Raw genomic sequence first — 20,609 nt, forward strand, 5'->3', positions numbered from 1 at the left:
AAATGTTAGAAGGCTCAGGTGTGTTTTTTTCTGTATTCTATTGTATTGTGCCTTGGTTTATTGTCTCATTTTAGTCTCATTTTAGTATCTAGGCTTATGCAGGTAGTGAATGGATTTTACCAGTTTGCACTTTTGTTCGCACAAGAAACACCTACAAATTTGTTCAATGTATTACCCTCCACATTAACATCAAATCTACTCAATTGGTCACATGCACACGATACAGTGAAATGCTTGCTTGCTAACTCAACTCAACAATGCAGTACAATAACAATGTTAATCAAGAATCAAATGCCAAATACAAAAGTCCCAAAATAACAAGTAGTAATAAAAAGTAGAATAAAAAAATCTAGATCATAACTGAGTGAACAGTCTGTGGCTTGGGTGACCGGAGTCTGTGATGATCTTCTGGGCCTTCCTCAGACACCGGCAGAGGTTGTTATGCCACTCTGCCAGGGCTCCAACCTCCTCCCTGAAGGCTGTCTTGTCGCTGTCGGGGATCAGACCTACCACTGTCGTGTCGTCAGCAAACGTAATTATGGTATTGGAGTTGTGCGTGACCACGCAGTCATGGGTGAACAGAGAATACAGGGGGGGCGCTGAGCACACACCCCTGGGGGACCCCCGTGTTGAGAGTCAGTGTGGCAGAGGTGTGGTCGCCTACGCTGTCAGGAAGTCCAGGATCCAGTTGCAGAGGGAGGTGTTCAGACCCAGTGATTGAGATGACTCAGAAAAGCTACATTTTTGCATAAGAATCTCTCACATCCTCTGCTTGTAAGAGGGCACTATGTCATAACAAACTCACAGGTGTGAGATCTTAATTTGACCAGTATTGTCGCAGCAAAATAATCCTGCAGTAACAGAATTTGAACGTTTAGTCTAGGGTATTAGCTGGTCAAAATCAGGCACCATGAAAAGTGTAGCACTGTTAATATAACCTATGTTAGTGAATTTATGTAACACCTGTGGTGGAGGAAAATTCTTAGCAACAACAGAGTGATCAGCTTGCATTTATACCTCTGTCGTATCTCTGTCTGTCTGTGCTATGTTTCCCTGTTTAAAATTCCCCATCAAGAATGTATGTATAACCAACAACTAAGAAAATGATTCTTTGTTTCGTCATTGATAATCCTCCTCCTGCCCATAAATGGCTGTTGCTGTTTCAGTTCCTGTCCCTGCTTTCCTACCTAAAGGCAAAATTAAAGAGCTATAAGTCACTCTCTCCTTATTGTTCTCCAGCCTGTATTGGCCTTAACCTGTGTGTGTTTGTGGGGGGGGGGGGTTAGATGCTGTGCTGCCTGGTGCATTGGCTGACAACATCTACTGAGTACACAGAGGCTAACCCTGACTTGGCGTAAAGAGATTACACTGTCTGGTAGCATCAGATTAACGGAACATACTCTATGGATCACATACGCATCATTGAAATGTACAGAGGTGTGTCTTCTCATTGAGGGACGATTGAAATAGACTAGGCACATAGACTACACAAATAAATAGACTGTGAAAAAATGAGTACTCCACCTGTTGGTGATTTTTTTTTAAACAACCAGAACTGTGACGCAAACAATTTGGATATCACATTTATATAATAATAACAAATTATTATGTAAAAGTCATTTTTCTGAATTAAAATACGGTCAAAATATATATATATATTTGACATGTACTGTAGTTTATCATGTGAAAAATCATATAGGTTCATAGTACTATTCCTTGGTAGATGGCAAATCGTGCAGTGCACACACATGTTGAGCTTTTATGGATCCCTTTTTCTTAAATACATGCAATGAGATTCATTATCCCTGATTTGATACAGACAGGCTACAGCAGACCAGATTATATACAGTTCCGTGCTAAAGTATTCAGACCCCTTGGATTTCTTCACATTTTATTGTGTTCCAAAGTGGGATTGAAATGGATTTCATTGTAATTTTCTGTCAACAATCTACACAAAATATTCTGTAATGTCAAAGTGGAGATAAATAAAATAAATTCATTGCATAAGTATTCTGCCCCTTTGTTTAGGTCTGCCTAAATTAGTTCAGGAGTAAAATTTGGCTTAACAAATCACATTATAAATGACATAGGACTCACTCTGTGTTAAATAATAGGTGTTGACATGATTTTTGAATGACTAACCCTTCCTATGTCACCCATACAAAAAACATCTGTAAGACCCCTTAGTTAGGTATTGAATTTCAAGCCCAGACTCAACTACAAAGACCAAGGAGCTTTTCGAAAGCCTCATAAAGAAGGGTAGTGATATGTAGATGAGTAACAATAACAAATCAGACATTGAAAATCTATTTATGTATGGGCAAGTTAATAATTATGCTGTGGATTATATATTAAACCATCCAGACACATCAAAGATACAGTCCTCCTTCTGAACTGAGCTGCAGAACAGCTCAGGGATGTAACCATGATTGGTGATTTTAAAACAGCTACAGAGTTCAATGTCTGTGATGGCAGAAAACTGAGGATGGATCAACAACACTGTAGTGACTCCACAATAATGACCTAAATGACAGAGTGACAAGAAGAATACAAATATACAGAATACAAATATTCCACAACTTGCATCTTGTATGCAATAAGGCACTAAAGTTATACTTCAACAAAACACAGCAAAGGAATACACTTTTTGGCCTAAATGTAAAGCCTTATGTTTAGGGAAAATCCAACACAACACATCGCTGAGTAACTGCCTCCTTATTTTCAAGCATGGAGGTAGCTGCATCATGGTATGGGTATTGTAACGGATCTCCTCTTCGTCTGAGGAGGAGTAGGAAGGATCGGACCAATGTGCAGCGTGGTAAGTGTTCGTCATTTATTTAAAATGCACTGAACACTAAAATACAAAATAAACAAACAAAGAACAACCGAAACAGTTCCGTCTGGTAACTAATACAAAGACAGAAAACAACTACCCACAAATCATAGTAGGAAAACAGGCTACCTAAGTATGGCTCCCAATCAGAGACAACGATAGACAGCTGCCTCTGATTGGGAACCACACCAGGCCAAACACATAGAAACACAACATCATAGAAAAAGAACATAGACTGCCCACCCTAGTCACACCCTGGCCTAACCAAAATAGAGAATAAAAAGCCTCTCTATAGCCAGGGCGTGACAGGTATGCTTGTCATAGGCAATTACTAGGAAGTTTTTCACAATAAAAAGAAACAGGATGGAGCTAAGCACAGACAAAATCCTAGAGGAAAACCAGTTGCTTAACACTAGAGACTGGGAGAGGAATTCACCTTTCAGCTGGACAATAACCTACAACATGAGTCCAAATCTACTCTGGAGTTGCTTACCAAGAAGACAGTGAATGTTATTGAGTGGCAAAGTTACAGTTTTTACTTAAATCTGCTTGAAAATCTATAGCAAGACTTGAAAATTGCTGTCTAGCCATCATTCCCAACATCTTGACAGCGCTTGAAGAATATTTTAAAGAATAATGGGCAAATGTTGCACAATCCAGGTGTGTAAAGCTGTTAGAGACTTACCCAGAAAGACACACAGCTGTAATCGATGACAAAGGTGTTTCTAACATGTATTGATTGACTCAGGGAGCTGAATACTTATGCAATGAAAAAATTATAGTTATTTAATTTCTATGATTCTTTAAAAAAATGTCTTTGACTTTGACATTACAAGAGCATTTTGTGTAGATTGTAAAAATTTTAATTTCAATTTTAATCCCACTCACTTTGTAACACAATAAAATGTGAAGAAATCCAAGGGGAATTAATACTTTTGCAAGGCACTGTAAATCACCCTATTGTTTGTTTATTGTTGTTTTTTATTAATCTATCTATATTCACATTCTGCTAATGTGTTTTCCTTGCAGTCAAGGTAAGAATATGAATATTTCTAATTCATAAAATTAGTCACTCATGGATTTTAATCTTTCATGTTTTACTGTTTGCTTCTCACATTTTCACAAACACTACATACACATAAAAACATCATCACAATAACAAAGCCACTAAGCCAAACCTGCATGTCACAACAATGTCCATATACACAGTGTCCATATAACAATGTCCATATACACAGTATCCATATACACAGTGTCCATAAAACAATGTCCATATACACAGTGTCCATATAACAATGTCCATATACACAGTATCCATATACACAGCGCATTGAACAACCACATTGAAAGCCTTTTCTGTGCCTTTTTGAAAATGACCAACAACTACAACACTTCAGTATTTACAGTGGAAAATACTACAAGTAGCACTGAAACAACAGAGGATCTCCTTGAAGGTTTTGCGCATCTCGAGACTGCGGAAGGCATAGATAACGGGGTCTATGACAGAGTTACACATTATGAGCACCAGGTAGGTGGTAAAGTGGGACATGTAACAGACACAGAGCTGGTTCTTGGGACAGGTGATGAGGAGGATGAGGTGGAGGAAGAAAGGTGCCCAGCAGCAGACGAACACCCCTAGGAGGATGGTGATGGTGATGGCTCCCTTCATGCAGGTCCTCTGGGGCACCACACCCTCCGCGGGCAGAACAGCGATGCGCTTGATGTGAAGCCTCGCCAGCAGGAACATGTGAACGTACAGAGTGGCCATGAGCACCAGCATGGTGAAGAACATGATGATCAGACACACAACGACTGCCTTGCTCTCTGAGTAGACGATGAAGACTATCCCACAGAACACACATGTCAGCCAGATGCCACCGATGGCCAGGACAGCCCGCCGCATCGTCACGATGCTGTGGTAGCGTAGGGCGTAGAAGATGGTCACGTAACGGTCAATGGCGATAGCTAGAAGGTTACAGATTGAGGCCACCAGGGAGATACAGATGATGGAGTCAAAGAAGTTGTCCATGAGTTGAATAAAGTGGTCATCTGCCACAATCAACCGACTGTTCAGCGCAGCGATAACCACCGTCTCTAGTGAGTTGGAGACACTCACCAGCATGTCAGCAGCAGCAAGACTACACAGGAGTACATACATGGGTGAGTGGAGGTTCTTGTTCTTCACCACTGCCAAGATCACCAAGATATTCTCCAGAAGGCTGACGATCCCCAGTGTCAGGAACACCTCAGCTTGGATGTGGACTGCCTCACATAGACCAGGCTCGATGCCGGTCCCGGTGCCGGTCAGGTTCCCCTGTTCGTCCTCCCCGGCCAGAGACTCCCTGGTGGTTTCATTGAGCCGAAGGTCCAGCGGTAGCAGATGTCTATAAGTGTTGTTCATCAGGTGGGAATTTGGACAACAGTTCACTGAGGGAGATGCAGGAATGCAGGGATACAAGGTAGTGAGTGAGCCACCTGCCCCTTAAGAGCCTCTTCTGGAGCCCTGCTGCTGAACGTTTTTACTCCTCCTCTTAGATCAGAGCTAGAGAGAACTGTGGTTATCTGTTTTGCTCCTGAGCTCTGAGAGCACTGTAAGCCCCCCTGGTCCAATTCAATGAACACACAGACAGCCTGAACATGGGTGTTTGTGTATACACACAAATACACGTAAGCACACTTGTGCACACACACACACACACATTCAGTAGTTTGACATAGACTAAGTTGTTTCACGTTACGCAATTTTCACTTGACCTGATAATACTTAATCGATGACAGTAGCCCTTTCCTGCAGTCAAATTACCTAGTGGCCTCAGGGGTGGAATAATATTAATATTTTGTCATAACCAGTCATAAAATAATGCAATATATGTCACAACAGGTGTAAATATATGGGTCATGACAGTGTTACGAGATATTATGACAGGTTATGACAAGTTATGTCAGTTGTTATGACATTTTATGACATGGTTATGACTGTGTCATAAAGTGTTATGACAATGGCTGTCAAGTAAAGTGTTAGCAATATTTTTCTAAATGTCATAATTAATAAACATTATTTCAATTTTGTTATATTTCAGTCTTCGGTGATGTATATAAAGTGTAATATTGGGATACAAACTCAAAATTGACTACATTTCAACTCAATATCTGACATGGTCCAGGTGTCTTCTTTTTTGTAAGCCCATTACCATGTGTGTGAGGTGTATACTTTTGTTTCAAAGTAGATTTGTTTAAAACTACCAAGAAACTAGCCCACTGCAGTAAAGGGTGAATTCTATTTGACTGCCTTCTTGAAAGTAAAAATAACCTAGCTAATTGAGAAACTTACAGTTAATTCAACTGACAAGACTGATGGTGCATGTCAAATCTAAATAGAGAAGAATCATTGTTTCAAAAGTAGCTCTTTTGCACAAAATTATTTAAAACAAAGAGATTTGGTTGTGCACACAAAAAAATAGCATTTTAGCATTTAGTTCTTATAGTAGCTACTAGCTAGAACCTGAGACATATGTCTTTATTCTCTCTATGAGACTTGTCAGAACATATATGCATAAGAACAGGTCTAACCTTTTCATCCAAGATAGCATTGCACAACTGGCATGGATTAAGACTTTTTGTTGTTGTTGTGATCTTTACAAATGAGGTGGAAGACAGTTGATGTGCAGTCAAGCTGGAAATGCCAATATTCAGGGTCATAGCAGGTAAAAAGTAAACAGGGGGCCATTTTTTTCATCTAAGAGCATAGTTGCTTAGTTGTACTGTCTGCTAAGCGTAAACCACAATGTTATGTCCTAATCTGGTTCAACAGACACAGTTAGCCTGGGGATGAGGTTATTGTTATGACTCATGGCTTTCATAACCACGTCTTTATAACAATTCAATAATGATGAGATGGGAGACGGGAATCAGTTAAGCTATTGGCATCTCAACATACACAACTCCCATGAAGCTCTGCGGCAAAACCCCAATACACAACAGTTATGGTTAGTCCATTGCCTGTAGCTATGGCTGACTGTCTGTCTCTAACCTCCTCCTCACCTAATCTGCATGCACCCTGTTATACTGATTATGTTATTTAGCAGGAAGAATACCTAATAATATATTTATATGAGTAAAACTTCACTTGTGCAGATCACAAACTCGTTATTACCGTTGCTGAGGAGTCTTTCTTCCTTTAAGAAACTTTAATATTAATCGGTTTCCACACATACTGTATTTTTCACACATACCACAAACCAGTTTGTATGTATGACACATGTTATGACACTAGAGGGCACCTCTGCATCACAGATAATAGTTCAACTGTGGAAAGTACTGCTTATTCCTGTGACCAAGAGCAATGGAGGGTTGGCTCTGACCTCTAAGAGGCCACCAGAGTCGTGCCAGCAGTGAAGAGACCGTTTCTGGCCAGGGTAGTTATAAATGGCTTTAGAAAGCCGAATAGAGAGGCAGCTACTCCTGTGGGAGAGAAACAAGCCTGCCATTGCCTTCGATTGAGCATTGCCAGATCAGACAGTTGGCTACCAAGTTTTTATCCTGCTTTTAACACCAATGTCTTTTAAAGTAGCCTATGTCCTCACTTCACATTTGTAGATGGAGAATTTACGATTAGGCTTATCGCTTAAAGGAACGTCTGCAATGGCGGGAGCCACCATTGAAATCACCAATGAACTGAAGTCACCTTTTTATTAAACCAGCCACTAAAACAATAGAATGTATCTATCAATTATCTACCAAAAACAACTAAATGCTGCATTTACACAGGCTGCCCAATTCTTATTTTTTTTGCACTTATTGGTCTTTTGACCAATCAAATCAGCTCTGAATAAGAGCTGATGTGAAAAGATCTGATGTGATTGGTCAAAAGACCAATTAGTGAGAAAAATATCAGAATTGGGCTTCCAGGTGTAAATGCTGCCTATTTTAACTGTGTATAGTCACGTGTTACAGATTACCATTGTAATCTCCATGTATTTGGTCTCCATTTGTTTCCAAACATATGATTTCTGCAAAATTCGGACCTTTGTGGCACATGTCTGTGGTTCAAGTCCCTATCCTCTTAAAATGAAGTTTACATGGTTTACCTATGTGGCCCCTTCCCTTGTGTGATCAACCATGAATGATGATGGAAGCAGTTTTTGATGACTGTTGACATGGCTGGCATCCATTTTGCAGGGAGGAACCAGAAAGACAAGACTACTGGAATTGTTAAAATGTTGGTTATTATCAGTAAAACACAATAAATCACATACAAATTGTGCAATCACAGAGCAAGCTCAACGTGCGCGCGCATCCCTAATAACTTGAACAATGCGTTATGAGTTAACCTGTTAGCCAATAGTTAATCTTCTCCAAGAGTGCAAAAACAACGGAGTCAAAGTGATAAAAGTGAGGCTTCAAAATTCTGCACTCCGGCATCACATAACAAGCGTTGGTGCACTTCAATAAAATAATATTCGTCATGGAAATGGAAACAATATCAACGCTCGCTAAGAAGCTTTGGTGCGTCAAGAAACAACTTATTCTCGTCCTCACTCCGCTTATTCTCCTCCCGTTACTTTTTGGTCTACCGGAAAAGGTAAGTGGTTATTGGAAGAAACATAAATCTTGCTACTCTAACCATTTATTTCTCTAACTCACAAGAAAAAGTAGTTTTATAACTGTATATAACTAAGCCAAATTGCTGAACCACATAAAATTGTCATGACCTACTACTGAAAGTCAGGCAATGGTTAAATACAGTATTGCCACATAGCCTAAAACTGATATGATTAATAATATCCACACCTGCCTTTAAATCTGAACACCCATTAAACCAACATCTGTTGGAATAAGACTTCACTGAAATTAGAATCAGGATCATAAAACGTGCCATTAGATTTAAAAACAGGACATGGTCCCGCTTCATCATATAGCTAAAACATCAATCCTCACATTAATAACTCGACCCTAACTCCATTCACCCCTCTTAATCATAGCCATAACCCAATTGGAGACCTAACCAACCAATCTGAGACCTAACCTAGCTATTAATAACTTCATGGGCTTATTTATTTACAGTTCCCCCCTAATTTTGCAATTCCACACACAGAAAAAAAGTACATTCCTTATACATTTGTCTTTCCACAGCGTGATACAAACATTAATGAAATAGATAACCTTTGGCATTTACTCTTAATGTTCACCAACATGTTTCTGTTATGTTTTTCAGGAGGGGAAATGTCTGTATGTGGTGCTGCTAATGGCTGTGTTCTGGTGCACAGAGGCTCTTCCCTTAGCTGTCACTGCCATGCTACCTGTTTGCCTCTTTCCAACAATGGGAATTCTTCCATCCAAAAAAGTCTGCCCTCAGTACTTCCTCGATACCAATTTTCTCTTTCTCAGCGGTCTTGTGATGGCATCAGCTATCGAGGAATGGGGTCTGCATCGCAGAATAGCTCTGAAAGTTCTTAAGATTGTTGGAGTCAAACCAGCCTGGTGAGAAGTCTATATCGCCATATATACAACAGTAATACATTTATCATAATTTATATTTTGGGATTATTTTCCATTATCTAATATGAATCCACTACATATGGCAAAATATACATAATCATGTTTCTTTATTTTTTTTATTGAACCTTTATTTAACTAGGCAAGTCATTTAATAACAAATTCTTATTTACAATGACGGCCTACCAAAAGGCAAAAGGTGTCCTGCGGGGACGGGGGACTGGGATTAAAAATTAAAAAATAAATACAATATAAATATAGGACAAAACACACATCACAACAAGAGAGACAACACAACACTACATAAAGAGAGACCTAAGACAACAACATAGCAAGGCAGTAACACATGACAACACAGCATGGTAGCAACACAACATAACAACAACATGGTAGCAACACAACATTGTGGCAGCACAAAACATGGTACAAACATTATTGGGCACAGACAACAGCACAAAGGGCAAGAAGGTAGAGACAACAATATATGACACAAAGCAGCCACAACTGTCAGTAAGAGTGTCCATGATTGAGTCATTGAATGAAGATATTGAGATAAAACTGTCCAGTTTGAGTGTTTGTTGCAGCTCGTTCCAGTCGCTAGCTGCAGTGAACTGAACTGAAAAGAGAAGCGACCCAGGGATGTGTGTGCTTTGGGGACCTTTAACAGAATGTGACTGGCAGAACGGGTGTTGTATGTGGAGGATGAGAGCTGCAGTAGATATCTCAGATAGGGGGAGAGTGAGGCCTAAGAGGGTTTTATAAATAAGCATCGCAAAGGGTATACAGAGATGACCAGTTTACAGAGGAGTATTTGTAAGTCGCTCTGGATAAGAGCGTCTGCTAAATGACTTAAATGTAAATGTATAGAGTGCAGTGATGTGTCCTATAAGGAGCATTGGTGGCAAATCCGATGGCCGAATAGTAAAGAACATCTAGCCGCTCGAGAGCACCCTTACCTGCCAATCTATAAATTATGTCTCCGTAATATAGCATGGGTAAAATGGTCATCTGAATCAGGTTTAGTTTGGCAGCTGGGCTGAAAGAGGAGTGATTACGATAGAGGAAACCAAGTCTAGATTTAACTTTAGCCTGCAGCTTTGATATGTGCTGAGAGAAGGACAGTGCACCGTCTAGCCATACTCCCAAGTACTTGCATGAGGTGACTACCTCAAGCTCTAAACCCTCAGAGGTAGTAATCACACCTGTGGGAAGAGGGGCATTCTTCTTACCAAACCACATGACCTTTGTTTTGGAGGTGTTCAGAACAAGGTTAAGGGTAGAGATAGCTTGTTGGATACTAAGAAGGCTTTGTTGGAGAGCATTTAACACAAAATCCGGGGAGGGGCCAGCTGAGTGTAAGACTGTATCATCTGCATTTAAATGGATGAGAGAGCTTCCTACTGCCTGAGCTATGTTGTTGATGTAAATTTAGAAGAGCGTGGGGCCTAGGATCGAGCCTTGGGTTACTCCCTTGGTGACAGGCAGTGGCTGAGACAGCAGATTTTCTGACTTTATACACTGTACTCTTTGAGAGAGGTAGTTAGCCATCCAGGCCAAAGACCCCTCAGAGACACCAATACTCCTTTGCCGGCCCACAAGAATGGAATGGTCTACCGTATCAAAAGCTTTGGCCAAGTCAATAAAAATAGCAGCGCAATATTTCTTAGAATCAAGGGCAATGGTGACATCATTGAGGACCTTTAAGGTTGCAGTGACACATCCATAACCTGAGCGGAAACCAGATTGCATTCCCGAGAGAATACTATAGACATCAAGAAAGCCAGTTAGTTGATTATTGACAAGTTTTTCCAACACTTTTGAGAAACAGGGCAAAATATAAATAGGCCTAGAACAGTTAGGATCAGCTTGATCTCCCCTTTAAATAAAGGACAAACCGTGGCTGCCTTCCAAACAATGGGAACCTCCCCAGAAAGGAGAGAGGCTAAAAAGGTGGGAGATAGGCTTGGCGATGATAGGGGCAGCAACCTTAAAGAAGAAAGGGTCTAAACCATCTGACCCAGATGTTTTTTGTGGTCAAGTTTAAGGAGCTCCTTTAGCACCTCGGACTCAGTGACTGCCTGAGGGAGAAACTTTGTAGCGGGGCAGGGGAAAAAGAGGGAGAAGCATCAGGGATAGTCGCATTAGAAGGGGTGGGAGATGAGGAAATGTTGGACGGGCAAGGAGGCATGGCTGAGTCAAATAGGAATCCTGACTTAATGAAGTGGTGATTAAAGAGCTCAGCCATGTGCTTCTTGCCAGTAACAACCACATCATCAACATTAAGGGACATGGGCAGCTGTGAGGAGGAGGGTTTATTATCCAGGTCATTAATCGTTTTCCAGAGCTTCTTGGGGTTAGACCCACAGAGAGAGTACTGCTCCTTAAAGTAACTAACTTTGGCCTTCCAGATAGCCTGAGTGCACTTATTTCTCATTTGCCTGAATAATAGCCAGTCAGCCTGAGTATGCGTGTGCCTTTCGCCAAATGCAATTCTTAAGGTGGAGTAACTCGGCAAGATCACGGTCGAACCAGGGGCTAAATCTGTTTTTAATTCTCATTTTCTTTATGGGGGCGTGTTTGTTAACAATACCACTGAAAATTTCAAAAAATAAGGTCCAAGCGTCTTCGAGCTGATTCTCTACCATTTTACATAGGCCAGTTGTTATCAGAAATGTTATTGATAATCATAGTATTGATTTGTCACTCCACTTACACCTGACCCATGTGCCCATCTCTCTCCCCATACAGGTTGATTTTGGGAATGATGATCACCTCTGCCTTCCTGTCCATGTGGCTCAGCAACACAGCAACAACGGCCATGATGCTTCCCATTGCTAACGCCATCCTGGAGAGCCTCTTTGGGGACCTGGCCACTCTGAAGGAGAACTGCAAGGTGAAAGAGGAGACAGAGGGTGAGTTGCTGTGTAGGGTTTCTCCAACTGTCCCACACACATCTAGCGAAAAGATTAAGACCTATACAGTAGCTAAGCCAGGACAAATTTAGTCTATCAACACTGAAGGGTAGAATTAATGCTAATTGTTTGTAGTGCTTACCCAAGGGTGTCAAACTCAAACCATGGAGGGCCAAGTGTCTGCTGATTTGAGTTTTTTCCTTTCAATTTGTGTCCAGTTAAGACCTATACAAACAAGTGAGAGGAGTTCCTAACTGATCAGTGACCTTAATTCATCAATCAAATAAGAGGGAGGAGCGAAAACCCACAGACACTCGGGCCTCTGTGGAATGAGTTTGACACCTGCCTTACACAGACAAACAGACTATACTTTAATTTTCTATAGCTAAGAATGATGCTTCCACATTAAAACTGTAATATGTAACTCAGGGTGTGAACTATCATATTGCCTTCAGAGCACAACATGTCAAGTTATTCAATATTCAAATGGTAATTTATTGATTATAGTAGCCACCTTTCAAGTCATTTATTAAATATGACAGCGGTCTACAGACAAGCTAGTTAGAAAACTGGAACTCACAGGCTTTGATTACATATAAATTGTTAATATCTCTGTTATAGCTTGTCTCATTCATACTATAGCTATGTATACTGTAGCATCAAACTAGTTGGTTTATGGGAAACATATTGATTCTCCTTAGAGGCAGTTACACTTAGATAACCCCCTAAATCTCCTTCAAATTGGTATTCAATATGGAATTATTATGTCTAAGCCTGTCCTTAAAAATATTTAGTCATTTGTCACTGCACAGTGAACAATGGAGAGAATAACTCTAACAACCTGTTAACTTCAACATCCATCAGGTCAATCACAAGTAAAGCTGCATTCACTACCCTCTGAAAAACAGATCTTGTCTATAGATGGGTAAGAAAGGAAGCATAAACAAACAATTTTAGCTCTCATGTTGGATTCATGGTTATCATGTAGCTATTTACTAGCATTGTTACAATCTGTTTGGTTACATTTCCCTATATTATATCTTAAGAACTGATGGGATGGTGCGGTCAAATGGGAGGACTGCACAGGAGATCAGGACAGAGTCAGAATACCAGATGAAGGTGTGGAAAGGCTTCCTGATCTGTATCCCATACGCTGCCAGTATCGGAGGGACTGCCACCCTGACAGGCACGGCGCCAAACCTCATCCTCATTGGACAACTTAAGAGGTACCCAAGTTGAGGACTTGACTGATCTCTCTTTCTCCTACTGTATCTGTACATACCCTCTCATAGACCTCACAGGCCCATCAGATAGAGCAATAAAGGTATGTAAAGGAGAAAAAGTATCCCTGAGAAGGTCTATGAAAGGGTTTTAACCATTATGAAAAAAGATGAGTACTGTTCTGTTTCAGACTTCAGAAGTCCCTCTGAAAGCCCCAGTGCAGTCAAAAATTTGATTTTCCTGTGCTTTATATATACACTGAGTATACCAAACATCAATTTGTCGGGCGTAGACTACAAGGTGTTAAAAGCGTTCCACAGGGATGCTGACCCATGTTGACTCTAATGCTTCCCACGGTTGTGTCAAGTTGGCTGGATGTCGTTTGGGTGGTGGACCATTCTTGATACATGCGGGAAACTGTTGAGTGTGAAAAATTCAGCAGCGTTGCAGTTTTAGTATAAGAGCTGTTTGAAAAGACTGTCGGAAATTTCAGCCGGTTTTGGTGGGATGGAGTTTTGGCCTGCCTGGTGGCATCACCAAATTAGTCAATAGACCAATAAGAAAGAGTTCTAAACCTCTCTGCCAATAACAGCTAGTTTTCAGTTTCCCCCTCCCCACTCAGACAGTCCTAGCTAAATTCTTTCCTGAGAAATTGCTCTTGCTAAGAGGCAAGAGCAATATGATATTGAGGACCTTTAAAGGCATATGACACCAACCTGACAACCTGAGTTAGGATTTTACTGGCAAATAGCTGTGTTTGAAGAACATGTTACATTTTAGACCATAAAATACTACTTTTTTCATGTTTGCTGTACCGTTTTTGACAGTTGCTTATTTGTGTCCTAGTTACTTCCCAGAGTGCGACTTGATAAATTTTGGCTCTTGGTTTGCATTCGCCTTTCCTCTCATGGTGCTCTTCCTCATCTTGGCATGGCTGTGGATTTCTTTCCTCTACGGGGGCTTGAATACGCGGTATGGTGCTCAAATCAAATCAAAGTTCCTCAAAAGTGTGTAATATAAAAACGTGACCATAGATGATTATATATGCAGTCTGTGTTGGAGTTCTAAGATTTTTGCCTGTACACTTTTTAAAATAATATGAAGTAATACATTTTCCTACCTGTCAGATACATTCACACTATTTTAATACTATTTGTTGTGTTCAGGTTATGTGTGAAGAAACAGGACGAAAGAGCACAAGCAGAGAAAAAAGCAGAGGCTGTTATTGATGAAGACTACAGAAAACTAGGCCCCATAAAGTAAGGGACTCTAGCCTTATCTCTAGACTAAATCACAGGCAACATGCTCTAATCTTAAATCATGCCCTATACCAGGGTTGGCCAATTCTGGTTCAGGAGGGCCACATTGTTCGCATGCTTTAGATTGTTTATTTTATTCAGTTGGATGGAACAAAATCCTGCTACAACCCTCCAGGACTAAGGATTCCTCAATGACGGGGATTCCTCAATGACAACAATTTCCATCTTCCATTTTAGTTTTGCAGAAGGATCCATCGCATTCTTTTTCATTTTGTTTGCCGTTCTCCTGTTCACAAGAGATCCCAAATTTGTAACTGGATGGTCCACATTTTTCAACAAAGGGTAAGACAGATAAGCTTGCTACAAGCTAACAAGGCACTACCCGTTACCTCGGAAATGTCTGTATAATTCACTGGAGGCATGAGGAAACCAGCTGCATCATGACTTCCTCTTCTCTGATTCTCTTTCTACTGTAGGTATGTGTCAGATGCGACCACTGGAGTGATCATTGTGTCAATCCTATTTTTCTTCCCTTCCCAGAAGCCCTCTCTTAGCTGGTGGTTTGATTCTAGAGGTCAGTACTTGAAAGGACATGTCCCAAATAATAAGAAATATTTTGGAATATGTAGATGGGAAATACCACTGCCTCTAGTCATATCACCTTTCTGTACTGATATAGAGGACACATTGGATGTTTTCGAATCAAAAGATTAGATGGAGCAGCTGTATGCATATACTGTAGATCAAGGGTTTTAAACTCACATTATTTAAGCAATAAGGCCCAAAGATTGTGGTATATGGCCAATTATCCTCAGCTAAGGGCTGTTTTTAAGCACGACGCAACACTGAGTGCCTGGATACAGACCTTAGCCGTGGTATATTGGCCATATAACACAAACCCGAGGTGCCTTATTGCTATTATAAACTGGTTACCAACGTAATTAGAGCAGTAAAAATCAATATTTTGTCATACCCATGGTATACGGTCTGATTTACCACGGCTGTCAGCCAATCAGCATTCAGGGCTTGAACCACCCAGTTTATAATATTAATTATACCATGGCATTGTTGAATACTTCCCTATAACGCATGGTATATTTGCACGGTAGAATTCAATGGCTATAGTTCATTCTTCCATGTTCTATATTTGAGCTGCTTTTGAAAACAAAAGTCGAATTGAAAACATTATTGGCATTGTTGAATTCGATTTTCATAATGGCAAGCTAGAATTCATGGTTTGGTTAGCCTAACTAGCGAGCCTGTTTGGTTACCACGGCAACTACTAATGCACTTACTAGCTACTTCAGTGGATGTTGAACACATTTCTACCAGCAAATGAACACATTTCTTTAAATTATAGCCATGGTATAAAAGGGATAATCAACTATGCATTCTCTGGAAAATAATGAAACTCCTTGGAAGGTCATTTCCACTCTGCTAGCACGTTGTTGAACACACCTTCTGCATCGTTCATTATTTTCCATAGAATGCAGAGGCCTTTGTTGATTATCCCTTACATCATGCCTCACCAGAAATAAATTACAGTACAGATGTCGTATCTTAATTTGATCACGCTGTTGTTACAGGAATTTTCCTGCACAGCGTAGAATACACTACACTTGTAGTGTATTCAAGGTTTAAAAAGGCTTTTAAAGTTTGGAATTTCTACTTTAAAATTTCAAACTTAATTTGCCCTAATGAAAAATGTATCAACCTCTACAAAAAATGACAATTAATTATAATCCATATAATAACTCACATTTCCTGTTGCTGAAGGATTATTCTACTGCTGTAGCAAACTGGCTCCAATTAAGATCCTACATCTGTATCATTGACTACTATCAAAGTAGAATATTCTTTCTTTCTTTCATTAGTCCATTTCTGAAGTGCAAAACTTGCATTGGCTCTGTTGTTAGGTACTGTAAATCACCTGAGGAATGTTAATGACGTAGATTAGTCTGAGCAGCATTCTGTTGTGAGGTAAGACTGTAGCCCCTTTGTTTGTGTGATTATTATTCATCTCTCAAAGTGTGTCGCCACACTTTGGTTTGCTCTGTTTACTCTGCTCTACAGCTGAAGTTAGAAGTTTACAAACACCTTAGCCAAATACATTTCAACTCAGTTTTTCACAATTCCTGACATTTAATCCTAGTAAAAATTCCCTGTCTTAGGTCAGTTAGGATCACCACTTTATTTTAAGAATGTGAAATGTCAGAATAATAGTAGAGTGATTTATTTCAGCTTTTATTTATTTCATCACATTCCCAGTGGGTCAGACGTTTATATACACTCAATTAGTATTTGGTAGCATTGCCTTTAAATTGTTTAACTTGGGTCAAACGTTTCAGGTAGCCTTCCACAAGCTTCCCACAATAAGTTGGCCCATTCCTCCTGACAGAGCTGGTGTAACTGCGTCAGATTTGTAGGCCTCCTTGCTCGCACACGCTTTTTCAGTACTACCCACACATTTTCTATGGGATTGAAACATTTCTGGCCCAGCGGTACCGGAGAGAAAAACAAAACACCAGCCATGGCCATATTTTGACCCTTAACCCTTATTTTAACCTCTAACCCCTACCTTCCGCCTTTTCTTTATTACTCCTTTTCAAGGCCCCTTGCAGGTTAGATATTCTGATATTTCGGTGGTTGACCTGGATTTGGCTGGTGGGCCGAGGTTGATTGTATACCTTGTCATGTTTTCCTCAGCATCAAATACTCCATATGTTCCTCTCCTATCATGGAAGAAAGCACAGGAATGTGTCCCATGGAATATCATTTTGTTGCTGGGTGGAGGCTTTGCCATGGCCAAGGGATGTGAGGTAAAATCATAGAATTTACATATAGAATCAATATGCCCTATGGGTAAAACCTGTTGATGTTTAATGATGCACAAAGATATGAAATCCCTTTAACTCACATTCAAATATCTATTGTGTGGTGATTTATATACTTTTTACCTATTTCTGCTACTACTGAGATGGGGGCTGTCTGTTGATGCTCTGTCCCTGTTGTATAATATAGGAGTCAGGACTGGCGGCGTGGATAGGAGCCTACCTCCAGCCTATTGCCCAGGTCCCCCCTGCTGTGGCCGTCATGTTCATCACAGCTTTCCTGGCCTGTTTCACAGAGTTTGCCAGCAACACCGCCACCATTATCATATTCCTGCCCGTCATCGCTGAACTGGTGAGCTGTCATCTATGACATGACCACAACATTCAACATTTAGTTAGATGTTTCCATTATTGAGATTGACGTACCCTGTGGGTATGAAAAGGACAGGCCTACTGTAGTAGGTAATCATTTTGAAGGAAGACATGTATTTTGTGTGTAGTATTTGAATATCCCTTGTTATCTACCAAAAAGCCTTGAACTACATTGGATGACTAATTCATGGATTAGTATTCCCCATGGGAAAATATGATGGGGAAATAGGTGCTCTCTACTCTAATCTCCCACAGCAATTTACCTTTTTAGTGTTTGCCATGGGGTTAACAGATCTGTCAGCGTAGCACCATGGCTGTTGGGTCTATTTGTATGTCTGTTGGACATTAACTACAGTTATCAGTAACCAGTTGTCTTTGGCTGGGAGTGACAATGTCCTGCAGTATCGTTCAATCGTATCATCCAGTATCACCATGACAAGTGCGCCATACTTACTTATCTTCAGTGAAATTCCCAAGCCAAATAAATTACGACTAACAATTTGGAATATCGTTCCCAGTTATTGAATTAGAGATGGATTCACTCACTCACTCCTTACTAACGTGTGTGCTCCTTGTGTTTGTCTGAAGAAAAGTGTTTAAAAGTGTTATTAGTTTTGCATTAATACAATTTTGTCAAAAGAATAGCAACAAATGTGTTTGTCTCCTCTTGACAGGCTATGTTTGTCAAGGTGAACCCTCTTTACTTTATGATACCTGCGACAACAGGATGTTCATTTGCCTTCATGTTGCCAGTCTCCACCCCTCCCAACTCCATTGCCTTTGCATCTGGCCATCTTTTGGTGAAGGACATGGTAAGATCCTTATGCCGATATACTGTATGACCATATGTCAGACTGTTCCTAAACTTAAAGGTACTGTATTCTAGCATATACATCTGTTTGGTTTCTCTATTTACAGGTGAAAACAGGCTTTGTGATGAACATTTTGGGCATTTTATCGGTTTCTCTGGCCATGAACACTTGGGGTCGTGCCATGTTCAGTTTGGAGACTTATCCAGACTGGGCTCGTCCAGTCAACATGTCCAGTACTGTCACAGATATACAGTTCCCCTCCGACTCACCTTTCAACCTTACTAGTTTACCGTAGATCTGAAGCTTATCCAGTATAATTATTATACTGTATTATATAGTAAATACTGGATCATAATTTCTGAATATGTACAAAGTCAATAACTATAGACTTGGGGAGAATTAGCTGTTACTTTAAGTAATTTAGCTTATGGTATGATGGCTATACCATGTTTCTAAGGTAATGTCCTTTCTCGATCAGTCTACTGTATATGAGTTTTGATTTTTTAACGGTTTATATTTTGTTCAGGCTCTCATTGTGATCTACTTACTCTGTCATGTAGATTATACCAATTTCTATCAGCTCATTTTCTTGTTTGTCACAAACCCCTGCTCTCCCCAGATGTGTCCTGTGTTTTGCCTTGATTTGTTTTAGGTCCCTATGACATGTTTCCATTGGAAGATAATTTGTTTGGGCAGGGCGGGGGGCGACAGAATAGACAGTGGTTGGTCTGTCTGTTGTTGCGTTCTCTTCCACAGTTATACAACAAGTCATGTCGGGCATAGTTTTTGTCCAGACACCTGTGATGTCTTGTCTCATCTCTCGCTATGCTTGCTGAAATGAATTGCATCTTAGTGACCTCTGATGGTCATTGTGCCACATTGCACTGATCACTGTGTGCATCTCATACTGTACCTCACTGTAACATTCCCTGGATAGTGTTTGTGATGGTAATCCTTATTGATTAGGGTGTTAGCAGTCTGCTTGATGATTATAAACCCAATCCATTTCATGACAGTGAACTCTCATCCTCCAAGTCCTCCACCTACTGGTAAATGACACTTGAACTCAATCCTCCATTGACCTTTAGCTGTGTAAACTGTGACTGTCTTGACACATAACAGGAGTTTGTGAATTATTCATAAAACATACTTACCTAGGCCATGGGGGTCACTGGCTGCATGTGTTTTAACATATTTTTGTAAGTTACACACAGAAGGTCATTTTTACTTTTCATTGTGTCTTTTAAAACCATAAATCATGATTTTCTGATCTTATTTTATTTGAAATAATCATTAGAAATGTGGTGTGTGGAAATCGAAATAACTATTTTCTACCATAGATTTTATTTAGTGTAATACGTTTAGCTTTATCAATGCACATTTTGTAGATTTGTTATTTTCTTAATACTTCTCGTTACCAAATAAAACTGAATGGCAAATGAGTTAGTGTCTTTTTTCGTCAATCCATGGAATTTATATATTTAGCTGATGTCAGTGAGCAGGCACCAACAGACATGCAACACAGTAATGTATATAACAGAAGAACTTGAAACCATGGGTTAATATTCAGAAGGGGGCCAAGCCTCTATAGTCATTTTTAATCATTGACCCAAGTGACACAGCATAATATGTAGTAAGGAGAATAGACAGTGCAATCAAGTCTTATTTAACAGCCGTGTGTCTGACAGCACCAAACAAGATACTCAACAAGCCAAATGAGGCGAACAACATTTGAAAGAAGGTTATATTGAAATGTGGTTTGAACACAATTTTTACATATGTGTCTTAAACCAAGCAGACATACAGTATTTTGCCTCCTATTTCTCTAAAGAATGGTGCAGGGCTGTAAATTCCTTATAATGTCTGTTTGGTGT

At 40.1% G+C, this 20,609-nt stretch overlaps 2 protein-coding genes across 2 annotated transcripts; one reads left to right on the forward strand and one right to left on the reverse strand.

Moving 5' to 3' along the window:
• Positions 1-354: 354 nt before the first annotated feature.
• LOC120058650 (melanocortin receptor 3-like) lies at positions 355-5,234 on the reverse strand. Its single transcript, XM_039007403.1, has 4 exons — positions 4,268-5,234; positions 2,507-2,523; positions 764-768; positions 355-613 (listed from the first exon to the last, which is right to left on the reverse strand). The coding sequence occupies exons 1-4, from the start codon at positions 5,232-5,234 to the stop codon at positions 355-357; spliced, it is 1,248 nt and encodes a 415-aa protein (XP_038863331.1).
• Positions 5,235-8,236: 3,002 nt separating this feature from the next.
• LOC120058888 (solute carrier family 13 member 3-like) lies at positions 8,237-20,061 on the forward strand. The gene is made up of 13 exons (XM_039007633.1): positions 8,237-8,414; positions 9,048-9,313; positions 12,077-12,240; positions 13,105-13,165; positions 13,287-13,466; positions 14,308-14,433; positions 14,628-14,720; positions 14,958-15,062; positions 15,197-15,294; positions 17,427-17,539; positions 17,742-17,903; positions 18,598-18,735; positions 18,842-20,061. Exons 1-13 carry the CDS (start codon positions 8,298-8,300, stop codon positions 19,028-19,030), a joined length of 1,812 nt encoding a protein of 603 aa, XP_038863561.1. The 5' UTR covers positions 8,237-8,297; the 3' UTR covers positions 19,031-20,061.
• The last annotated feature ends 548 nt before the right edge of the window (positions 20,062-20,609 follow it).

This window comes from Salvelinus namaycush, chromosome 14 (assembly GCF_016432855.1).
Source record: "Salvelinus namaycush isolate Seneca chromosome 14, SaNama_1.0, whole genome shotgun sequence".
NCBI classification, from domain to species: domain Eukaryota; kingdom Metazoa; phylum Chordata; class Actinopteri; order Salmoniformes; family Salmonidae; genus Salvelinus; species Salvelinus namaycush.